Here is a 21,302-nt window from a genome sequence, read left to right on the forward strand (position 1 = left end):
GGGGCCCTCTGTGCTCCAGGGAAACTGGTATAACAGGTCTTTAGATACTTATTTTCAGGAACTTCTTTCATGATCCCAAGAGATCCTTAGATCTCTTCCTATCTAGAAAAGCACTCAATCCCTTTGTGGTGACATTAGCTCCTTATATAAAGTAAGAGTTTGATTGCACTGAACTCCCCTTTCACCAAAATCTCTTATATTGACTTTCCCCCACTGCCTCTAACTTTCTCAGAGCTACCTGAGGTGCTGTCTCCCGGGCTGTAGTCCTCATTTTGCCCCAGTTACAACTTACCTTGGAACTCTCATGCTGTGCATCTTTTTAGTCAACAGCGACTAGGAGTCTCAGGGAATCTGACTTTGAAGGCCAGCGGGATTTGATTTCGTGACTTCCGAAGGACGGGGGGAAACAGACACTCCGGTCTCGGAGGGCACAAACAAAATCCTGCATGCACCAGGACCCAGGGGGAAGGAGACTGAACCAGACCCACCTGCTAGTGTTGGAGGGTCTCTTGTGAAGGTGTGCGTCAGCAGTGGCTGCCACAGGGACAGGGGAACTGGCAGCCGCAGTCCTAGGAGGTGCCCCTTGGTAAGTGAGACCTCTTGGAGGTCAATACTGAGCATACCACAGAGCTCATCACCTCAGGCTGAACAATCAACAAGGAGGGAGCACAGCCGCACCCATCAGCAGATCCTGGATTAAGGTTTTACTGAGCATAAGCCTGCCCAGATTTCCCCACCAGGCCCTCCCATCAGCCTCATCCACCAGGGGGCAGACAGAAGAAGCAAGAAGACCTGCAATCCCACAGGTTCCAGACTGAAAACTACAACCACAGAATAATTGAAATGAAAAGGCAGAGGATTAACTCCCAGGAGAAAGAACAGGACAAACTTCCACAAAAAGAACTAAATGAAGGAGAGCTAGGCAACATTCCAGAAAAAGAATTCCAAATAACGATAGTGAAGATGACCCAGGATCTCAGAAAAAGAATGAAGAAGATACAAGAAATGTTTACCACAGACCTAGAAGAATGGAAGAACAAATAGAGATGAACAATACATTCAGTTCAGTTCAGTTGCTCAGTCATGTCCAACTCATTGCGATCCCATGAATCGCAGCACGCCAGGCCTCCCTGTCCATCACCAACTCCCGGAGTTCACTCAAAGTCACATCCATCAAGTTGGTGATGCCATCCAGCCATCTCATCCTCTGTCGTCCCCTTTTCCCCCTTCCCCCAATCCCTCTCAGTATCAGAGTCTTTTCCAATGAGTCAACTCTTCACATGAGGTGGCCAAAGTACTGGAGTTTCAGCTTTAGCATCATTCCTTCCAAACAACACCCAGGACTGATCTCCTTTAGAATGGACTGGCTGGATCTCCTTGCAGTCCAAGGAGTCTTCTCAAACACCACAGTTCAAAAGCATCAATTCTTCAGTGCTCAGCTTTCTTCACAGTCCAACTCACATCCATACATGACCACTGGAAAAACCATAGCTTTGACTAGACGGACCTTTGTTGGCAAATTAATGTCTCTGCTTTTGAATATGCTATCTAGGTTGGCCATGGATGTCTGGGGAGGCCTTACAAATAGCTGTGAAAAGAAGACAAGCAGAAAAGCAAAGAAGAAAAGGAAAGATATAAACATTTGAATGCAGAGTTCCAAAGAACAGCAAGAAGAGATAAGAAAACCTTCTTCAGCGATCAATGCAAAGAAATAGAGGAAAACAACAGAATGGGAAAGACTAGGGATCTCTTCAAGAAAATCAGAGATAGCAAAGGAACATTTCATGCAAAGATAGGCTCAATAAAGGACAGAAATGGTATGGACCTAACAGAAGCAGAAGATATTAAGAAGAGATGGCAAGAATACACAGAAGAATTGTACAAAAAAGATCTTCATGTCCCAGATAATCAAGATGGTGTGATCACTCACCTAGAGCCAGACATCCTGGAATGTGAAGTCAAGTGGGCCTTAGAAAGCATCACTACGAACAAAGCTAGTGGAAGTGATGGAATTCCAGTGGAACTATTTCAAATCCTGAAAGATGATGCTGTGAAAGTGTTGCATTCAATATGCCAGCAAATTTGGGAAACTCAGCAGTGGCCAGAGGACTGGAAAAGGTCAGTTTTCATTCCAATCCCAAAGAAAGGCAATGCCAAAGAATGCTCAAACTATCGCACAATTGCACTCATCTCACACGCTAGTAAAGTAATGCTCAAAATTCTCCAAGCCAGGCTTCAGCAATATGTGAACTGTGAACTTCCTGATGTTCAAGCTGGTTTTAGAAAAGGCAGAGGAACCAGAGATCAAATTGCCAACATCCGCTGGATCATGGAAAAAGCAAGAGAGTTCCAGAAAAACATCTATTTCTGCTTTATTGACTATGCCAAAGCTTTTGACTGTGTGGATCATAATAAACTGTGGAAAATTCTGAAAGAGATGGGAATACCAGACCACCTGATCTGCCTCTTGAGAAATTTGTATGCAGGTCAAGAAGCAACAGTTAGAACTGGACATGGAACAACAGACTGGTTCCAAATAGGAAAAGGAGTACGTCAAGGCTGTATATTGTCACCCTGTTATTTAATTTAACTTATATGCAGAGTACATCATGAGAAACGCTGGGCTGGAAGAAACACAAGCTGGAATCAAGATTGCAGGGAGAAATATCAATAACCTCAGATATGCAGATGACACCACCCTTATGGCAGAAAGTGAAGAGGAACTCAAAAGCCTCTTGATGAAAGTCAAAGTGGAGAGTGAAAAAGTTGGCTTAAAGCTTAACATTCAGAAAACGAAGATCATGGCATCCGGTCCCATCACTTCATGGGAAATAGATGGGGAAACAGTGGAAACAGTGTCAGACTTTATTTTTCTGGGCTCCAAAATCACTGCAGATGGTGACCGCAGCCATGAAATTAAAAGACGCTTACTCCTTAGAAGGAAAGTTATGACCAACCTAGATAGCATATTCAAAAGCAGAGACATTACTTTGCCAACAAAGTACCGTCTAGTCAAGGCTATGGTTTTTCCTGTGGTCATGTATGGATGTGAGAGTTGGACTGTGAAGAAGGCTGAGTGCCAAAGAATTGATGCTTTTGAACTGTGGTGTTGGAGAAGACTCTTGAGAGTCCCTTGGACTGCAAGGAGATCCAACCTGTCCATTCTGAAGGAGATCAGCCCTGGGATTTCTTTGGAAGGAATGATGCTAAAGCTGAAACTCCAGTACTTTAGCCACCTCATGCGAAGAGTTGACTCATTGGAAAAGACCCTGATGCTGGGAGGGATTGGGGGCAGGAGGAGAAGGGGACAACAGAGGATGAGATGGCTGGATGGCATCACTGACTCGATGGACGTGAGTCTCAGTGAACCCTGGGAGTTGGTGATGGACAGGGAGGCCTGGTGTGCTGCGATTCATGGGGTCGCAGAGAGTCGGACACGACTGAACGACTGATCTGATCTGATCTAGGTTGGCCATAACTTTTCTTCCAGGAATTAAGCGTCTTTTAATTTCATGGCTGCAGTCACCACCTGCAGTGATTTTGGAGCCCAAAAAAATAAAGTCTGACACTGTTTCCCCATCTATTTCCCATGAAATGATGGGACCAGATGCCATAATCTTCGTTTTCTGAATGTTGAGCTTTAAGCCAACTTTTCCACTCTCCTCTTTCACTTTCATCAAGAGATTTTTTAGTTCCTCTTCACTTTCTGCCATAAGGGTGGTGTCATCTGCATATCTGAGGTTATTGATATTTCTCCTACCAATCTTGATTCCAGCTTGTGCTTCTTCCAGCCCAGCATTTTTCATGATGTACTCTGCATATAAGTTAAATAAATAACAGGGTGACAATATACAGCCTTGACAAACTCCTTTTCCTGTTTGGAACCAGTCTGTTGTTCCACGTTCAGGTCTAACTGTTGCCTCCTGACCTGCATACAGGTCTCAAGAGGCAGGTCAGGTGGTCTGGTATTCCCATCTCTTTCAGAATTTTCCACAGTTTATTGTGATCCGCACAGTCAAAGGCTTTGGCATAGTCAATAAAGCAGAAATAGATGTTTTTTTGGAACTCTCTTGCTTTTTCCATGATGCAGCGGATGTTGGCAATTTGATCTCTGGTTCCTCTGCCTTTTCTAAAACCAGCTTGAACATCTGGAAGTTCACGGTTCACGTATTGCTGAAGCCTGCTTGGAGAATTTTGAGCATTACTTTACTAGCATGTGAGAGGAGTGCAGTTGTGCGGTAGTTTGAGCATTCTTTGGCATTGCCTTTCTTTGGGATTGGAATGAAAACTGACCTTTTCCAGTCCTGTGGCACTGCTGAGTTTTCCAAATTTGCTGGCATATTGAGTGCAGCACTTTTACAGCATCATCTTAAGGAATCAAGAGCAGAATAACTGAGGCAGCAGACCAGATGAGTGACCCAGAAGACAGAGTGGTGGAAACCACTGCTGCAAAACAGAATATTGAAAAAAGAATGGGGGGAAAAAAATGAAGACAGCCTACGAGTCCTCTGGGAGAACGTTAAATGCAACAACATTCACATTCTAGGGGTCCCAGAAGGGGAAGAGAGAGAGAGAGAGAGAAAGGACCTGAGAAAATATGTGAAGAGATAATAGCTGAAAACTTCTCAAACACGGGAAAGGAAATAGTCAACCCAGCTCAGGAAGTGCAGAGAGTTCCAGGCAAGATAAACCCAAGGAAGACCCCACTAAGACACATAGTAATCAAACTGACAGAAATTTAAGACAAAGATAAAATCTTAGAAGAAACAAGGAAAAACAACAAACAGCAGACAATGGAACTCTCATAAGGTTTTCAGCTGATTTCTCAACACTTTTCAAGCCAGAAGGGAATGGTATGATATATTTAAAGTGATAAAAGTGAAGAACTTAAAACCATGAATACTTTACCCAGCAAGACTCTTGTTCAAATTTGACAGAGAAATCAAAAGGTTTTCAGACAAGCAAAAGTTAAAGAGAATTTAGCACCACCAAACAACCTTTACAACAAAGGCTAAAGGAACTTCTCTAGGCAGGAAACACAAGAGAAGGTAAAGACCTACAAAGAATAAACTCCAAACAATTAAGAAAATGGTAATAGGATCATATAGGTCGATAATTACCTTACATGTAAGTGGATTAAATGTACCAAAGACACACAGTGGCTGTGTGGATGAAAACATATGCATTTATGTACTTCCACTTACATCACTCTACTTAACCCCTCCAATTGTAATTATTTTATACTGTTAGGATAATCATGTTTCCATTATGGTTGGCAATTTTATTTTTTGTGAAAACTGATTAACATCTTTTACTATTGTGATTATATAACTATTGTTCATTTTTAATACCACTGTATCATGATTGATCAACAGAAAATAATAGAATTCTGTATCACAAAAGCTACCATTTAATAGAAAAACCTATAATCACTTTTTAAAATCTGGATGTACATTAGCATTATCTTGGAATTTTTTGAAAAATACAGGTGCCTAGGTATTGTTTTTCCTCCAAAGCTCTAGGTAGGACTCTAATGAGCAGCCATGTTTATGAACAACAGGACTATATGATGATCTTTATTTCTAGTTCTTTCCACTTTGTTTCACTTTTTCTATTTCATATTCAGTGCTCCCATTTCATTTAGTTTATATTTTCCAGTTTCTCCATCTTTTGTTTGTTATTCTTCTTCCTCAAGCCTTTATCAAGTGTAGAAGAAAAGCTTTTGCATACATATATACATACCTATATGTACAGTATAATATATATACTAAAGAATCTTATGAATTTTTGCTTAGCTAAAAAATTTATGATATTTTGATTCCACTTGTTTGACCAAGTATGAACAGAATGATAGATTTGTAACTATATTCACTCAAAATTTTGATAATAGTTCCATTTATTCTGGCATCTAGTATTACTGTTAAAAGTCTAGAATGCTTATTATTTTTAAAAAAACTATTTGAATGAGGCTTGAAACTTCTAATCCAATTCTGAGAATATCAAGAAATGCTATGTCATTAAAAAAAACAACAACAACTATTAACTAAAGTACAGATTCTATTCAAGCCCACAAACTTTATGCGAGTGCCCATCACTGCTTTCCCAGCTTAGTCAAGAGCCCACACTGCACTCAGCTGCACTGAGCACCTTCAGCGGCATACCACAAACTCTGATAAATTCTCTTTTCCTTTTTATTGTTACAAATATTTTCTAATTTTCCTTGTTATGGGTTTTTAGATACATCCATCATTTAAAAGTGGACATCTAATTTCCAAATACCTGAGGTTTTTAAAGTATCTTTCATATCAATTTCTCACTTAAATACTTTATTCTCTGCAATCACCCTCTGTGTTTGTTCAGTCTTTAAACCTTCTTGAGGTTTTCAATGGCTAAGTTAGAGATCTCTCTTGGAAAATGTCACATTGTACTTGAAAACACGTGGTTATTTTAAAATATCTTTTGATACTCATTTCTAACATAATTCCACGTGATAAGAGAACAGACTCTATGATTTAAAAATCTTTAGACCAAGACATTTTGCACCTTGTTTTATGTCCGTGGATATGTTCCAGTGTCTCCTGGGAACTTGAACAGAATTTGTATAAAACCTGTATAAATCTTAATTATGTTGAATTGGTTCATAGGGCTTTTCAGGTCTACTATATCCTTCTACTTTTCTGCCTACTCATTCTATTAATTTTTGAGAGTTTCACATTGAAATTCCAACTAAAAATCTTAGTTTAGCTACTTAAAAAATAATTGTAATATAAAGTGGAACTATATGTAACTTTGTTTTGTATTTTCCAAATCTCCTATAAATGTGTTATCATAATTTCACAATTTAAAAAATAAAAAATTTAAATAAAAGTTTTTCTCATTTCTAAAACTGAATTATAGCAGGAGAAAATATTTGTAGGGCTAGCTCCTTGGTTCCTTTGAATGAAAAAGATTTGAAAGCTGTTAAAATTCAGGAAAGCTCCCATTTCAAACTATTTTATCTATTTTAACTGATATGCAAGAAGCCCCAGAAGGCTTCAACATTCCAAAATAGCCTCACTGAAAGATTTGTTGTAGAGGGCTAATTAAATATTAATGCTATAGACGGTAACTAAAATAAACAACAAAAAAACCTCTTTAAAACTGACAATCCTTGATTGGGAAACCAAGATCCCACGTATGTGGGCAAAGACTGATGTAACTACTGCTCCAGTCTATCCTGCTCTGAGTGCCCACCACAGGTATCCTCTGTCTGAACTGCCTTCCACCTGGGTGGCTCAGATAGTGAAGAATCTGCCTGCAATGTAGGAGACCCGGATTTGATCCCTGGGTTGGGGAAGATCCCCTGCAGAAGGGAATGGCAACCCACTCCAGTATTCTTGCCTGGAGAATCCCATGGACAGAGAAGCCTGGCGGGCTACAGTCCATGGAGTTGCAAAGTCAGAAATAAAATTCAACACAAGTAAGATTTATACATGTGTGCGACTGAGCACACATGCAACCACATCTTTTCTTTCTACCTGATCCCTCCAGGAACTGGAAACTCTTAGGTTTCCAGCACCTTTATCAGGTAAAGAGGTGCATGAACCTTACCTAAGAGGTGCATGAACCTCAGGTATTTTGGGGACCTCAAAGAGAGGAATTCACCCAAATCTATAGATATTGTAGGAAGAATATGTGGCAAACTCTTGGTGTTATTTATCTGGCCTTGAGAGGCCTTTAGAAGGTTTAATCTAAGATTCCTTACGAAAAGTTCTGATATAGCCTACTTATAAGAGGCTGTGTGGTCAATTGGGCTCCCCAGGTAGCTCGATGGTAAAGAATCCACCTGCCATTGCAGGAGATGTGGGTTTGATCCCTGGGTCAGGAAATTCCCTGGAAAAGGAAATGGCAATTCACTCCAGTATTCTTGCCTGAGAAATCCCAAGGACAGAGGAGCCTGACAGGCTACAGTCCAGGGGGTTACAAAGAGTCAGACACCACTGAGCAACTGAGCATGTGATCAATTAACCATACTTACTTCACAAATAAGTCTTAATTTGGCTATATTTGGTTGTTATGAAGGTAATTTCACAGAGAAAAAGATAATGCATCATTGGATATTAAATTCTAGTTTTGTTAACTGAGTTTTTTTTTTTTTTTTAATTTACTGCCTAAGACTTACTTCTTAGATGGCTTCTTGTTATATTACTGTAAAATTGAATCAAATTATTAAAACAACACTCTATGTTTGCTTCTAAAGCCTATCACAATAATCTATTTTTGAATGAAGATCTCACCATGACTTGCAACCAAAGGATTATGCACACTGGAAAAGACGTCAACAAAAGACTCTCTACAGCTATGGAGGACAGGGCCCATAGCAGGCCTCCACTCCTGAATGAACTGTAACGCCTGTTTCTGACACCCGACTTTGACTAACTAGGATCAGCACCACCAGACCAGGATGAGAAAACGACACCTGAAGTGGAGAGCTGACCCAAAGAGCCAGACCGGGCCTTCACACTATTACTTTGACAACTGCTCACACTTTTGCTTATAAACCCAATGGATTTCTTTCTTGGGCTCAATCATTTGCAAGTTTCAAAAATCAACCCAAACAAACCATAGGTTTGTGGACCTTTGTCCAATATTCCTAGGTTTCCTTGGTGGATTTCTCCTCTCCAAGGCTCTAACTGCTGTTAAGTTGCTTCAGTCGTGTCCGACTCTGTGGGACCCCATAGACAGCAGCCGACCAGGCTCCCCTGTCCCTGGGATTCTCCAGGCAAGAACACTGGAGTGGGTCGCCATTTCCTTCTCCAATCCATGAAAGTGAAGAGTGAAAGTGAAGTCGCTCAGTTGTGTCTGACTCTTCGAGACCCCATGGACAGCAGCCTACCAGGATCCTCCATCCATTGGATTTTCCAGGCAAGAGTACTGGAGTGGGGTGCCATTGCCTTCTCCAAGGCTCTAACTGGATGGTCCTTTTTTTATTTTAGAAGTAACCCTAATACTATACAAACTACCCACTGCTTCTAATGCCACTACGTGGGATCTTCTTACCTGGCCAGTTAATGACACGTGTTCTGAACCTGGCCACAAACACTCTTTTTCACTAGATGCTAAGTACTGGGTAGCTCCTAATGAACCTAATGGACTTATGGAACAAGTTTATGGCCCCAGCTCTCTCCAGGTTGGTTAGAGCGCTCACAATTGGTTTCCTCCGGCTTGAAGGTCGTCTATGGGTAGCCTTTGGAAACAAACCTTCCAATTTGCCTTTAATGCTTATATGCGGGGTTTCTATCAGTTTTCCAACGGTAAGACCATTTAGCCAAGATATTTGTTAACCCATCTTACAAAATATTCGAAAAGTCAAATTTCTACTCTGAATGTTCCTCTTCCCGGTTTAGAACCCATACTAGGAAAATGCTTCACTTTAGGGGGATCTTGGCTTAAACATTTACTACTGACACTGTTACTTCTATCGTCAATTCCTGCTCCTCTACATTTTTGGCCATGTAGCATGGTAGGCAGGATCCTGGTTTCCTGGTCAGGAATCCAACGCTGCAGTGGAAACTAGTGTACTAACCACTGGACTGCCAGGAAAGTTCTTCTATTGTCAGTTTGATCACATCGACAGTTTTCTATAGATTAATGAACATGCACAATGCACCTGCAAAAAGTCCTATCAGACACTGGAACTGACCATTAGTTCTTGCCAGACACCTTACTGGTACAACGCCCTAAAATGAGCTATTAAGACCCAACGCCAAAGGACATGATGGACCTAGGGCATGTAAGCACCCGCCCTGGCACCAGGGAACCAAATATTTGATCACCAAATGCTATCAAAAAATTAATGATCAAGCGGGGGGAAACTGATGAAATAACATTCATATTTTATGACAAGACGAGAAAAATTTAAACATAAAAATTTTTTCTACCCTTTTGAGCCTCCTCCCTTCCTTTAATGTGTGCTGTGCATTTGCATTAACCAGAACTCCTTAGGAAATAACTTCCTTCTTAATCTTGTAAAAGGGCACAATGACCCGTGACCACTTATTCACTTTGTACATTTAGATCTGGACTGTGTGAACTGTCAGTAATATGTCATCTGACGTATAATCTTCTGTCTCAAAAACATAGAACTATACTTTGACCTCTCAGAGCTTTCTGAAAGACTGTCTCTTGGATTGCAATCCCTAGTGGGGTCGAATAATATTAGGACAGAGGACTGTTTCTTCTGTGTATGCATTTTCCTATTTCTCAAGTAGGTACTATCATTCTAATACATAAACAAATCTTAGAAAAATTAAATACCTTACTTATACCTACATAAAGAATCAGCAGCGAAGGTCAAATGTGAACCCAAATAAGCCATCTTCCAAATGTGTGCTCTTAATACCACACTCTGAGAGGCAACACAAAATGGATTCTTATTTTCCCAATAAGAATCTGGACAAGGCAGAACTCAGTGGTAGTAAAAACACTGGCCTGAGATTCAGAAGCCCAGACTCTAAGATCTGGCACCTTGATTATTGATTAGTTTACCTATCCAGATCTAATTTTTCCCACTATTTGTGGGAAAATGCCAGGGTTGAAAAATATCACTCAGATGCTGCCTTTCTATATTGTGAAAACAAAGTGTTAATGCAAACATGGTGTGGCAACCTAAAACAGAATTCAGTTTTACTATGAATTGAGTAAAAGAGATACTACACATAATATGTCATGTCATCACCAAACTTGACTGAAAAGGTATTATCACACAAATGAGCACACAGAGCCTTAAAGAAGTGAGGTAAATTTGTCTATAATCACCTGGCAGTATAACAGAGCTAGGGTTTGAGTCAAGGCCTATTTAATAGGCTCTTTCCTCAACTTCAAATTGCCTCCTGAAGTGAATGTTACCTAGAATTTTCATCATCTTTCTAATCCTCAAAAGCCAGACTATCCCTACTTCATAAAATCAGCTCATAAGATCAGTCAATATACTACAGAACAAGGATTAAGTCTTACAGAGGAAAACCAACACTTACTTCTTTTTCTATTTTTAATGAAAGAATTAAGGGAAGGAATGGTCTAACTAGCTTAATAAAGAAGGGATCATCGAGTGCCTTTTTCAAGATACTATCACTCAATCTCAGAGGATGAGATGATTGGATGGCATCACTGACTCAATGGACATGAGTTTGAGCAAGCTCCGGGAGATGGTGAAGGACAGGGAAGCCTGGCCTGCTGCAGTCTATGGGGTCGCAAAGAGTCAGACGCAACTGAGCGACTAAACAATCACCACCACTTAATCTATGTACCTCACCACTCAAAAAGACCCTACAACCCAGTGAAAGCCCAAAAACGTTCTCGACATCAGATACACAGTAGGAAAAACCCCATTATCATTTTTATAACTGCTTTAGTTCAGAAATCAGTTTGTATGGCCAAGGAATCATAAGATTCTTTCTGGGTTAGCATAGGAGTGAAAGGCAGTCTACTTCTTCTCTTTCCTTTCATAAAGTACAATACATCTCAATGCAACTGAGCATATGCTCTCATAGTGATAAGACAACTGTATTTTAATCCAGAATACATGTACCAAAAGAAAGAAAAAACATTGTTTCACTGATTTCATTACTTCAAGGATTATGAAGTACTTCATAACATCATTTTATTTAATAATCATGACAACATTCTGTTTTGGCATGTCAGGCAGTGTGCTTTGACTTTTAGGGGACCTAGCTCATTTGCTTTCCATAACAATTTTTTAAATCTGCATAAGACCTACCAGGTGAGTAAGAATTTCCTTATATAACAGATGGAACGATTTAAACAGTGGAAGCCAGTAATGAAAAACTGCTAGCTGACTTCTACAGCCAGCAAACTCCAGGAAACTGCTTTGATGCCTTGGAGAGGAAGCATTATTCCCATTTCAGAGATAGGGAAAATGGAGAGATTTGGTTTCCTACCCAGTGTCAAGTGAGTAGAAAATTCAGCACTCAGATTTTGAGTTAATGTTCTTACTTAATCCAGTGCATTTCCCATTTCACTATATCTCTTTAACATTAAAACCTTACCTTTGTTTACAACTTCCCATTTTACAAACAACATCGCATTAAAATTTAACAAACCGGGGAAGAATGCACCATTCCCCCACAGGTTGGTGAATTAGATATGACAACTCTAGAGAAATGGAACGTAAACCATGCCTTGAGATCTTGTTCAAGCCAATTTAAAACTCCAAAACATAAAAAAAGCAAACGTCTTTTAGGTTTAAGAGGCATGGATCAATTTCAATCCTAGTAGGTCACTGACTTTGATAATCTCAGAGTATCTCTAACACAGGATGGACCAATCAGTTTTCATCTGTAATTCAGTTTCTGTATTCTCTTTCACTTCCGAGTATCTATCTGAGTTCCCTGTTGGTAGGGATGAGGGACTCAGTCTATCTGGCATGTGGCAGTCACTCAACAAATGATGGAAAACCATCCTGGGTACATAGGTCAGACACTGGAGAACCAACGACTACGGACTCTTAGTCCTGAGTAATGAAATGTACATCGCCCAAGGCAAGACCATCCAAGCCTCTCTTCGGTTTCCAATTTAAATGCGGTCTCACTGGATGACATAAAACTGAAGGGGCCCCTGTACAGCAGAGAACCGGCAGAAGACAAACACTCGGGAGAGGCGAGAACCAAGCGGGCCCGGCCCGGCTCACGCGAGGGGATGAGACTCGGGATGCCAGCTGGGCACCCCTGGTGGGCACCCGAGATGCCCAGCGGCTGGGTACCCCCGCCAAGGTTTGGAGAAACGACGCGTCTCTTTACACCGGCGCCGACAGCGGAGGGTGGTCCCACCATCCGCACCCTCTGCCGGACCAAAGCGGCTCACTCACCCAGAACACAGGCTCCGTGGGGCCGCCCAGTTTCGATTCCCCAGTGTTTGGAAACGGACCGAAAACAAACCGTGTCGCCAGGGGTCACCGCGGGCTTCCGGTTTCCTCGAAGACACAGCCGCTTCCCTGACGAATGCAGCTGCTCCGGGAACGCCGCGGAGGGACTCCCATTTCTCCTGCCTCGGCGGTGCCGGGGCCGGCGCGGCCGGCTAGTGGGCTGCGGCCCGGAGGCTCTGGAACGTGGGCCGAGCCGAGGCCGAATAAGACCTGTTACCCGGCCTCGTCAGCGTCCGCCCCTGCGGCGCGCCGCGCAGGGGAAACGCCGCAAAAGGGCCGGCGGGAGGGCGGGCGGCGCGCGCCGGAAACGCGGCCTCCGGCTGTCCGCAGCTCAGAGCCAGGGCCGAGCGGGCAAACCGGAAGTCAGGCCCGAGGGAGCACCGAGGGCGTTCGCTAAGCCGGTGCCGGGGCGGGGTCGGAGGGGGCGGTGTACTACGTGTCCCGTGAGCGTCCGCGGCGAAGTGGGCGGGGCCGTCGCGGCCGCGCGTCCCGTGAGCCTCTGCGGCGGGGTGGGCGGGGCGCGGCGACGCGGGAAGCGGAGGCGCTGTGGGGTAAGACTCTAGCTGCCGCGACCGCGGTTGAGCCGTAGGCCGCCTTCTGCGTCGTGTGTTTCCTTGAGCGTCCGCTTGGGGGTCCCCGAGCGTCGTGTCGTGTGGTGGCTCCGTAGGGTGACGCTATTTGGGGTTTCGGGCGCTCGCCTCGCCCTGGCCGGGAACGAGTAACCTGTAGCAGTGCACTCCTGTTGAGGAGGCTTTAACACCCCGCCGGGTTTCGGGGCGTTGCTCCGGATACCCTAACTGTTGGGAACGCGGCTCATATTAACTGTGAGGAAGCTGTTAACTTCGGGATGTAGCCTGCTGTGCTAGGGTTGTTTGTAGAACATGGACACATGTGCTCCGTCGCTTAGTCGTGTCTGAGTCTTTGCGACCCCACGGACGGTAGCTCACCAGACTCCTCTGTCCGTGGAATTTTCCAGGCAAGAATATTGGAGCGGGTCACCCTTTCCTTCTGCAGGGAATCTTGATGAATACCTAGGAAACGCTACCTCCGAAGCGTTTATAAACATATACTTGTTACAAAATGGCCATTTTGAACTGAGTTCAGCACTCTTGACACAAGACACTTTTTTCAAAGGTCTTGTTTACAGGCTGTGGTAAATAAAAACAGGTATCCCAAGAGATTCTCCCCCAGCTTTCCCCACCTCTTCCTGTTATCTCGCCAAGGTCATGATGTTCTCCATCAGGAGTTGCCCTTGAAAGCCCCAGAGTGAGGACTGGCTTCAGCGAGGTTTCCTTTGCCCTGGGGTAGAATGGATTTCAGAGCCATATCTGAACAAAGAATACGGTCCTTGGCACAACTCCTGACTGTGGCTCAGCCTGCTCCTCTCGTTTTTAAACAATCTTGCGTCTTTAGAGCTGCTTCAAATCTTTTGTTTAATTAGGCAATATGTTAAAACAGTAAAAAAGATAGTGCTGTTGTGTTTTGTTCTTTCTTAATGGGAGGTATATATATATCTAAGCTGTGAAGAGTAGATACTGATAGAGGAAAGAGAGTATGTCTTTTAAGAAAAATATATAAAGGGTATTTTGGGTTAGTGATTTAACTTTTGTATTATTAAAATCATACCATCCTAGGGATCGTGTTTACTGTGTCTCTGCCCTGTGTTTTGTGACTACTGTGTATGTGTGGCTCTTCAGTGTTAGCAGCATGGAATTAAGATGTCAGAACCTATAAGTTGAAATTGCAGTGTCTCTTCATGTATCAGCTTCAATGTCATTTCATCAGTATTGTCTTAAAACCATTTTTCTTCCCATCCCTCATATCCATCACATGTTCACATCTAGAGCTTTAGGGTAAGGGAGTGGTTTCAGTGGCAGAGATAACAAAGCAGATTCAAAGATACTACCAAAAATGAAAAATCTGGTGTCTGGACCTACATAGTCTGTTTTCCTTCTTTCTTCCCATACCTCATCACTCACCCTGCGCCGCGTCCCCACTCCCGACCCCAGACCTCCCCTCAGAATCAAAGTTCATGACTTCTGTTACACTGTGTGTATCTGAGATTGTGTGTATCCCTGAAACAGCAGTCCTCAGACTGGGCATCATGTAACCCAGACCCTTAACCTTGTAAGATACATGACGGCTTTCCAGGGGGTTACGTGCCTAGTCAGTCCTGTCTGACTCTTTGTGACCCCATAGACTGTAGCCCACCAGGCTCCTCTGTCCATGGGGATTCTCCAGGCAAGAATACTGGAGTGGGTTGCCACGCCCTCCTCCAGGGGATCTTCCTCAACCCAGGGATTGAACCCATGTCTCCCGCATTGCAGGTAGATTCTTTACCGTCTGCAGGTAGATTCTTTACCGTCTGAGCCACCAGGGAAGCCCAAATGATAGCTTTAAGTGTGTTAATTTTCAGGTTGTTAAATTGCATGTTTCTTCCTGAAAATTGATCTGCCTCCGACTGTGCCTGAACTCGAACACTTCTCCCCTTTCCTCTTCGGTAACTGTCTCTCTCCCACTCTATAATTAAAGTAGTACCTTTAATCTGACCTAAATCTGTTTAGAAAGTAAATGATTCTAATAACGGGATAGCTAATTGTTTCCTAAGAATAGTAATTTCCAGTGGTTTTCAAAAATGTTACAGAAGGACACAGTTGTCTGCTGATTAAGAATAATTTTATGGCATACTCCTATGTGATTTTTGGTCCATAGTTTAGTAGTTCAGAAGAGTGATTATTGATATAACCAGGAATCCTTCTTCTCCTAAATATTTGGAATGAAAGAATACAAAATGTAAGACTAGGATCAGCTTGAACCCTGTTTCTATTTAGCAACAAATAATATGATTCTGAAATGAATGACTTCATTGGAGGGAGGAGGAGCTATCCAATTCTAAATGAGATGCATTTCCAATACAAGCTGACTTAGAATATTTTATAATGATCATAATTAGAACTGTTTCTCATTTGATAAGTACTGCTCTAGTAAGTAGTATAACAATACTGATGACAGTTCTTAAATTTATGTTCTCAGGAATTTTTAAATATACTGTTTTATGTAGGGAAATATGACCAAAGTATTTGCAAACATGGAAATGTGTTGGGATAAGCTTATTTTGGGGAAGTGATACATAAATATGAGTTCAAGGAGAAAAGGAACAAGATCAATTTCCTAACTGTAGAAGGAGATCTTGTTCATGTGCTTTTCAAATGAATGGATTGATAGTAGATATCAAATTATTATGGCAGTTACATTCCATTTATAAAAGAAGATATATCCTTCTGTCTCTAGCAGCTAGCCTTGTCCTGAACAGACAGTGTGTACTTCATAATAACTTTTTAACCTGAAGTGCTTTATAGTCAGGAGGAATTAGCTTCTGACAGCTTTCATTAAAAAAAAAATAAACATGAATGTCATAATTATAAATGCAATGACTTTTTCTTTGAAACATATGTAGGTGAAGAAAAATTTAATATCGTAGGAAGTCTTTGATGTAAGGAGTAGGGAGAAGAAGTACGAGAGGAGCTGCCTAACAGAAGAACAGCAGCAGAGGCCCCAGGATGGGCTTGGTGGATTGTACAAAGGAGGGAAAAAGATCCAGTAGGGGGAATTCTGTACTTACAATGAAGTAAAAGCAACCGTTCTCTGAAGCTTGAGACTTAGACTCTTATTATCTGAGATATAAATTCATTAGTTTATTCAATACTTGGTGTTAGTCGCTCAGTCATGTCCGACTCTTTGTGACCCCATGGACTATAGCCCTCCAGGCTCCTCTGTCCATGGAATTCTCCATGCAGGAATACTGGAGTGAGTAGCCGTTTCCTTCTCCAGGGGATCTTCCTAACCCAGGGATTGAACCTGGTCTTCTGCATTGCAGGCAGAGTTTTGGAGGCAAGTTCTTTATCATCTGAGCCACCAGGGAAGCCCATTCAATACTTAACAAATATTTATTCAGAGCATGCTGTGTGTCATTGTTTTAGGCACTGAGATGAAACAGGCAAAGTAGCTTTTTAATTTATCACAGAGAAATCAGTCACATAGACAAGATCTATGAGAAATTTAACATGATAAGAAATTCTCTCCCGTTCAGTTTTGTCATGACAGTTTTTGTAAGTGTCTATGAAGAAAATAATCTTCTTTCCCCTATTTAAAATGGGAAGAGAGGAAGAAATAATTCTGTTTTGTGACTTGCACATATACACTATGAAAATCAGGAAGATTGAGTTTTTCAGAAGAAAGACATTTTTATAAAACTACCAAATAAACAACAGAGAAAGGATGACATTAAGCTTCAGTAAGATCCATAGAAAGATAGATTTTTCATAATCTATTTTTCAAACATTATGTAGCAAAAGAGAGGGAAAATTTCCAAACCCATTTCACAATCCATGATATAAAAGTGAAATCATTGATTTTTTTCATAGTTGCAGAATTAAGATCACAGTTTCCTACTGTAGATTTTTCAATTGTCTATGACTAGTCAGTTGATTATTAAAAGTCCAAAAACAAAATGATGTTTTTTTTTCATTGACTTACGTTCTTTCTTTTGAGAGTCTTTTTATGTCATTCCCTTTGACTTTTATAGCTCCTTCCCTCTCATCCTATAGTCAGTCTGTTCAACTGATTTTGTGTATTTTACCCGTTAGCTCATCTTTTAGATCTGTTTCATAGTCTCTACTGTGCCACGGTTTCCCATCTGTCTATTATAATAGTTTCTTCTAATTCTTTCTTTCTTTTTAGCTTCCAGGTCATTCTTTACAGGATAGCTAAATGATCTTTTAAAAATGTAAATCTTACCATTACTTTTCTCCTCTTAAACTCCTGAAATGACTCCTTTGCATGTTTTAAAAGTCCATTTGTAATCCAGCTCAGCCTGTTTACCACCAACTTCTATAAGCACTGCCAGCTCAGACATTGAAATTGGATATCTTTACTCCTTTATAAAGTTTTCATTCAGTTGACCCTGATTATAATTTTAGAATGTTTACTTTCTTAGATCATCATTTGACATTTTTGTAAATTTAAAAATTCTCAGATGGGAACTTCAGAAAAATTCTTCAACATTAGTTTTAGAATTATGGTTCTACTTTTTACTTGTTCTAAAATGATATCACATTTAAAAGAGGAACTTGTATCTTCAGATAATGGATATCAGCCTCAGAACATACAAAGCAAAACTGGACAGAACTAGGAGACACGCCCCCAGTACTGGAAGATGCTTCCATTTAACATGCTCCCCTCACTAGCTATAAAAAAATACATTAAGGAAATAGACAATTGGAATAAAATTATTAGTATCATACTTATTAGGATGGTTATTATCAGAAATAAAATCAAAATGGAAAATATTCCTCTTAAAATTAATATGGAATCCTAAGGGACCCGAAATAGCCAAAACAATCTTGAGAAAGAACAAAGCTATTTGCTGACCTCAAAATATATTACAAAGCTGTGGAATTAAAACATTATGGTACTGGCATCAAGACATACATTTAGCCCTATGGAATAGAATAAAGGGCACAAAAAATCCTCACATATATGGCCAACTGATTTCCAACGGATATGCTAAGACCCTCCAATGAAGTTGGACCCTATCTGAAACCATAAAAATTAAATGAAAATGGATCAAAGGCCTAAATTTAACAGCTAAAACTATAACACTCGTATAAGAAAATTAGGGAAGAGCTTCATGATACTAGATTTGGCAGTTTCTTGGATGTGACACCAAAAACATAGGCAACAAAACAAAAAACAGGTAAAGTTTTCTAAATCGGTCGCTAATAAAATATTTAAAAATCATTGTCTAGTGACTCCAATATTGAATACTGTGGTCTTTACTTTGAATTTCATTAGAATTGTCTGCATTCGTAAATAAAGTATAATTGTAACTTCAACACTAAAATCATGCCTATGCTTAAATAGTGTAGACATGTAATTATATGGGGAAATGTTCAGAATATATTGTTAAGGAAGCAAATTGTTGAGTTCCATTTGAAATTACAGATTGACTTATTTATATCTTTTCCTTCCATTAAGATTAGAATTAAAGAGTAAAAACTACACACAGAAAGAGTTGGGGAGACATCCAAGGACAAAGAATTTCAACAAATATTCTGAGAAACTTGGTTTGAATCTGTCATGAATTGAAGTGAAGCCCAGGAAGCTTTAGCACAGAATATACTGGACAAGAGACCGCAGTGGAAATAGGAATCACTCCTCCCTGAAAGATCGTGATGAGGCTCTGAAGGTCCTAAATGAAAGATGGAGGATGAATATAACATTTTTGGAAGTCTCTCGTGAAGCTTCTTTGCTTCCTTACACTTCCTGTTTCATCATGCAGAAAGACAATCTGTCCAGGCTTTCCTCTCAGGACAAAGAAGGAGAGGACCCTCTCCAAAGAAATTGAAAAGAAAATTAGAGAAAATGGTGAAAATGTTTGTGTGTTTCTTTCCAGAATAATTTCAACTTATTTCTGTTCTCAGTGTTTCATGCTTACTTTGCAATTTTAGATGTGATATGTGTAGTAGCATATTCTTAGTTTTGCATTATGCAATTTAAATTTAACTCCACATTCTCACTTAAAAACTCTTTATTGATGTATTTCTTAGTATTGGCATAGTGACTTTTGAAACATTATTTATATAGTTACTCGCTAGAACCCTGGACTGCCCTGGTGGCTCTGCTGGTACAGAATCCACCTGCAATGTGGGAGACCTAGGTTCTATCCCTGGGTTGGGAAGATCCCCTGGAGAAGGAAAAGGCTACCCACTCCAGTTTTCTGGCCTGGAGAATTCCAATTGGAATTCCTGTAAATTCCAGTTTACATTGGAGAGAAGATTAAGATTAAATGCATTTTAAAGTCTGGTGGTGTGGTGTGGAGAGGGAGGAGGGAGGAGGGTTCAGGATGGGGAACACATGTATACTAATTAAATAATTTTCTATTAAAGAAAAAAAAAAAAGAGGGAAAAAAAATAAATAAAGTCTGGTGGTGGTTTAGTCACTAAGGTGTGTCTGACTCTTGTGACTCCATGGACTCTAGCCTGCTGGCTCCTCTGTCCGTGGAATTCTTCAGGCAAGAATACTGGAGTGGGTTGCCATTTCCTTCTCCAGGGGATCTTCCTGACCCAGGAATCGAACCCTGGTCTCCTGCATTGCAGGCAGATTCTTTACCAACTGAGCTATGAGGGAAGCCTGGCATTTTAAAGTCTGTATACAAACTAAACAATCGTTTATTAAGTTGAGTGCTTGAGAAAAATCATGAATGAAAGACAATAGAGTGCTCTCATTCTGCACTGGTTTCTTCGTATTTTAATTTTCTTATCTAACTATAAATATTACTGATTTAAAAGCAGTCTAGAAAGAAAGTCAAACATTTATTATATTTAATGTACTAACTCTGAAATGTGTTTTTTCATATGCTGTTTCATTTCATCATTAAAACCATCCTATGAATTCAGTATTATTATTATCAGCATGTACAAATGATAAAATGATAGTCAAATTATTTAACTGACTTGCCTTAATTTTAAAATCTCATATAAAATGGAGTCAGAATTTAAATCCAGAGCTGCAAATGACATTCAGCTGATACACACAGCCATCCTAGTTTTTAAATAATTTGAATATCAGTACTGTCAAAGACAGACCTAACTTTAAAGTTCATACTATTTTCTTTATTGTATAATATAAATATTCTTTCAGTGCTTCTCTTTGGTAAGTATTTCATTAAATGCTAGGGATACAGTGGTTAACAAGATAAAATGACTTGCCATAGGATTTTCCTTGTCTTGTAGAGCACTTCATTTAAGTGTTAAGTGGAGTGTGTTAAGCGGCATGGAGTAGAGTAGAGACTCCTAGGGGCACATAACAGTGGCCTGACTCTACTTAGTAATTTTTCAGGTTGGCTTAAAAATCACCTCTTGGCAGTATCCTGACACTGCCTACCTGGAAGTCTTAGGTGTGCCCTGTATGCTTCCAAATCATTCTGTGTTGGTTTCATGATAGTACTTAATGTTACTTAAGGAGAAGAATCTTGTTTTTCCTTTAGCATTATGACTGGCTCATAGCAAATCCTCAAGAAGTATTTTAGAAGAAAATAGAATTGAGGTCTGAAATGGCAGCAAGGAAGTAAGAGAGCAGTTTCGGATAAGCTTTTTAGGTATTCAGGTGAGAAATGGCAAAGATAATCCTTGTGAAGTAAGAGGAAAGTTTATCTTTTGAGAATGAAGAGGTTGGTCTGAGATTGAGAAAAGTTTAGAATAATCACTGAAGAATTGCAAGAGGAAAGAGATAATACATAAAATGGATAGCCTTAAAGGTATACTGAGGGCTCATCTGAGACTGGAGTCTGAATTTGTAGCGTTACCTATATGCATGACTG

At 40.6% G+C, this 21,302-nt stretch overlaps 2 protein-coding genes across 7 annotated transcripts in view; one reads left to right on the forward strand and one right to left on the reverse strand.

Annotated features, from left to right (window-relative positions):
- Nucleotides 1-13,280, reverse strand: part of AZI2 (5-azacytidine induced 2) — a 41,003-nt gene extending 27,723 nt beyond the window's left edge. For 3 of the 4 annotated variants that reach the window (XR_009492301.1, XM_010817537.4, XM_005222557.5), the window contains exon 1: nucleotides 12,866-13,280. The gene's annotated coding sequence lies outside the window, so the exon portion shown is untranslated. 4 annotated transcript variants of the gene reach the window in all.
- The window catches only part of ZCWPW2 (zinc finger CW-type and PWWP domain containing 2), a 154,388-nt gene continuing 141,237 nt past the window's right edge, over nucleotides 8,152-21,302 (forward strand). For 2 of the 3 annotated variants that reach the window (XM_059879963.1, XM_002696896.7), the window contains exon 1: nucleotides 13,366-13,473. Coding sequence is in view for 1 of the 3 variants with exons in the window: in XM_059879965.1 (XP_059735948.1) it covers nucleotides 12,697-13,473; nucleotides 18,959-18,976 (795 nt within the window). In the remaining 2 variants the exon portion in view is untranslated. Of the gene's footprint in view, nucleotides 13,474-18,958; nucleotides 19,805-21,302 lie in introns of those variants that run through there. The other variant, XM_059879965.1, reaches the window with a different exon arrangement.

The sequence above is a fragment of the Bos taurus genome, chromosome 22 (assembly GCF_002263795.3).
Source record: "Bos taurus isolate L1 Dominette 01449 registration number 42190680 breed Hereford chromosome 22, ARS-UCD2.0, whole genome shotgun sequence".
NCBI lineage: Eukaryota > Metazoa > Chordata > Mammalia > Artiodactyla > Bovidae > Bos > Bos taurus.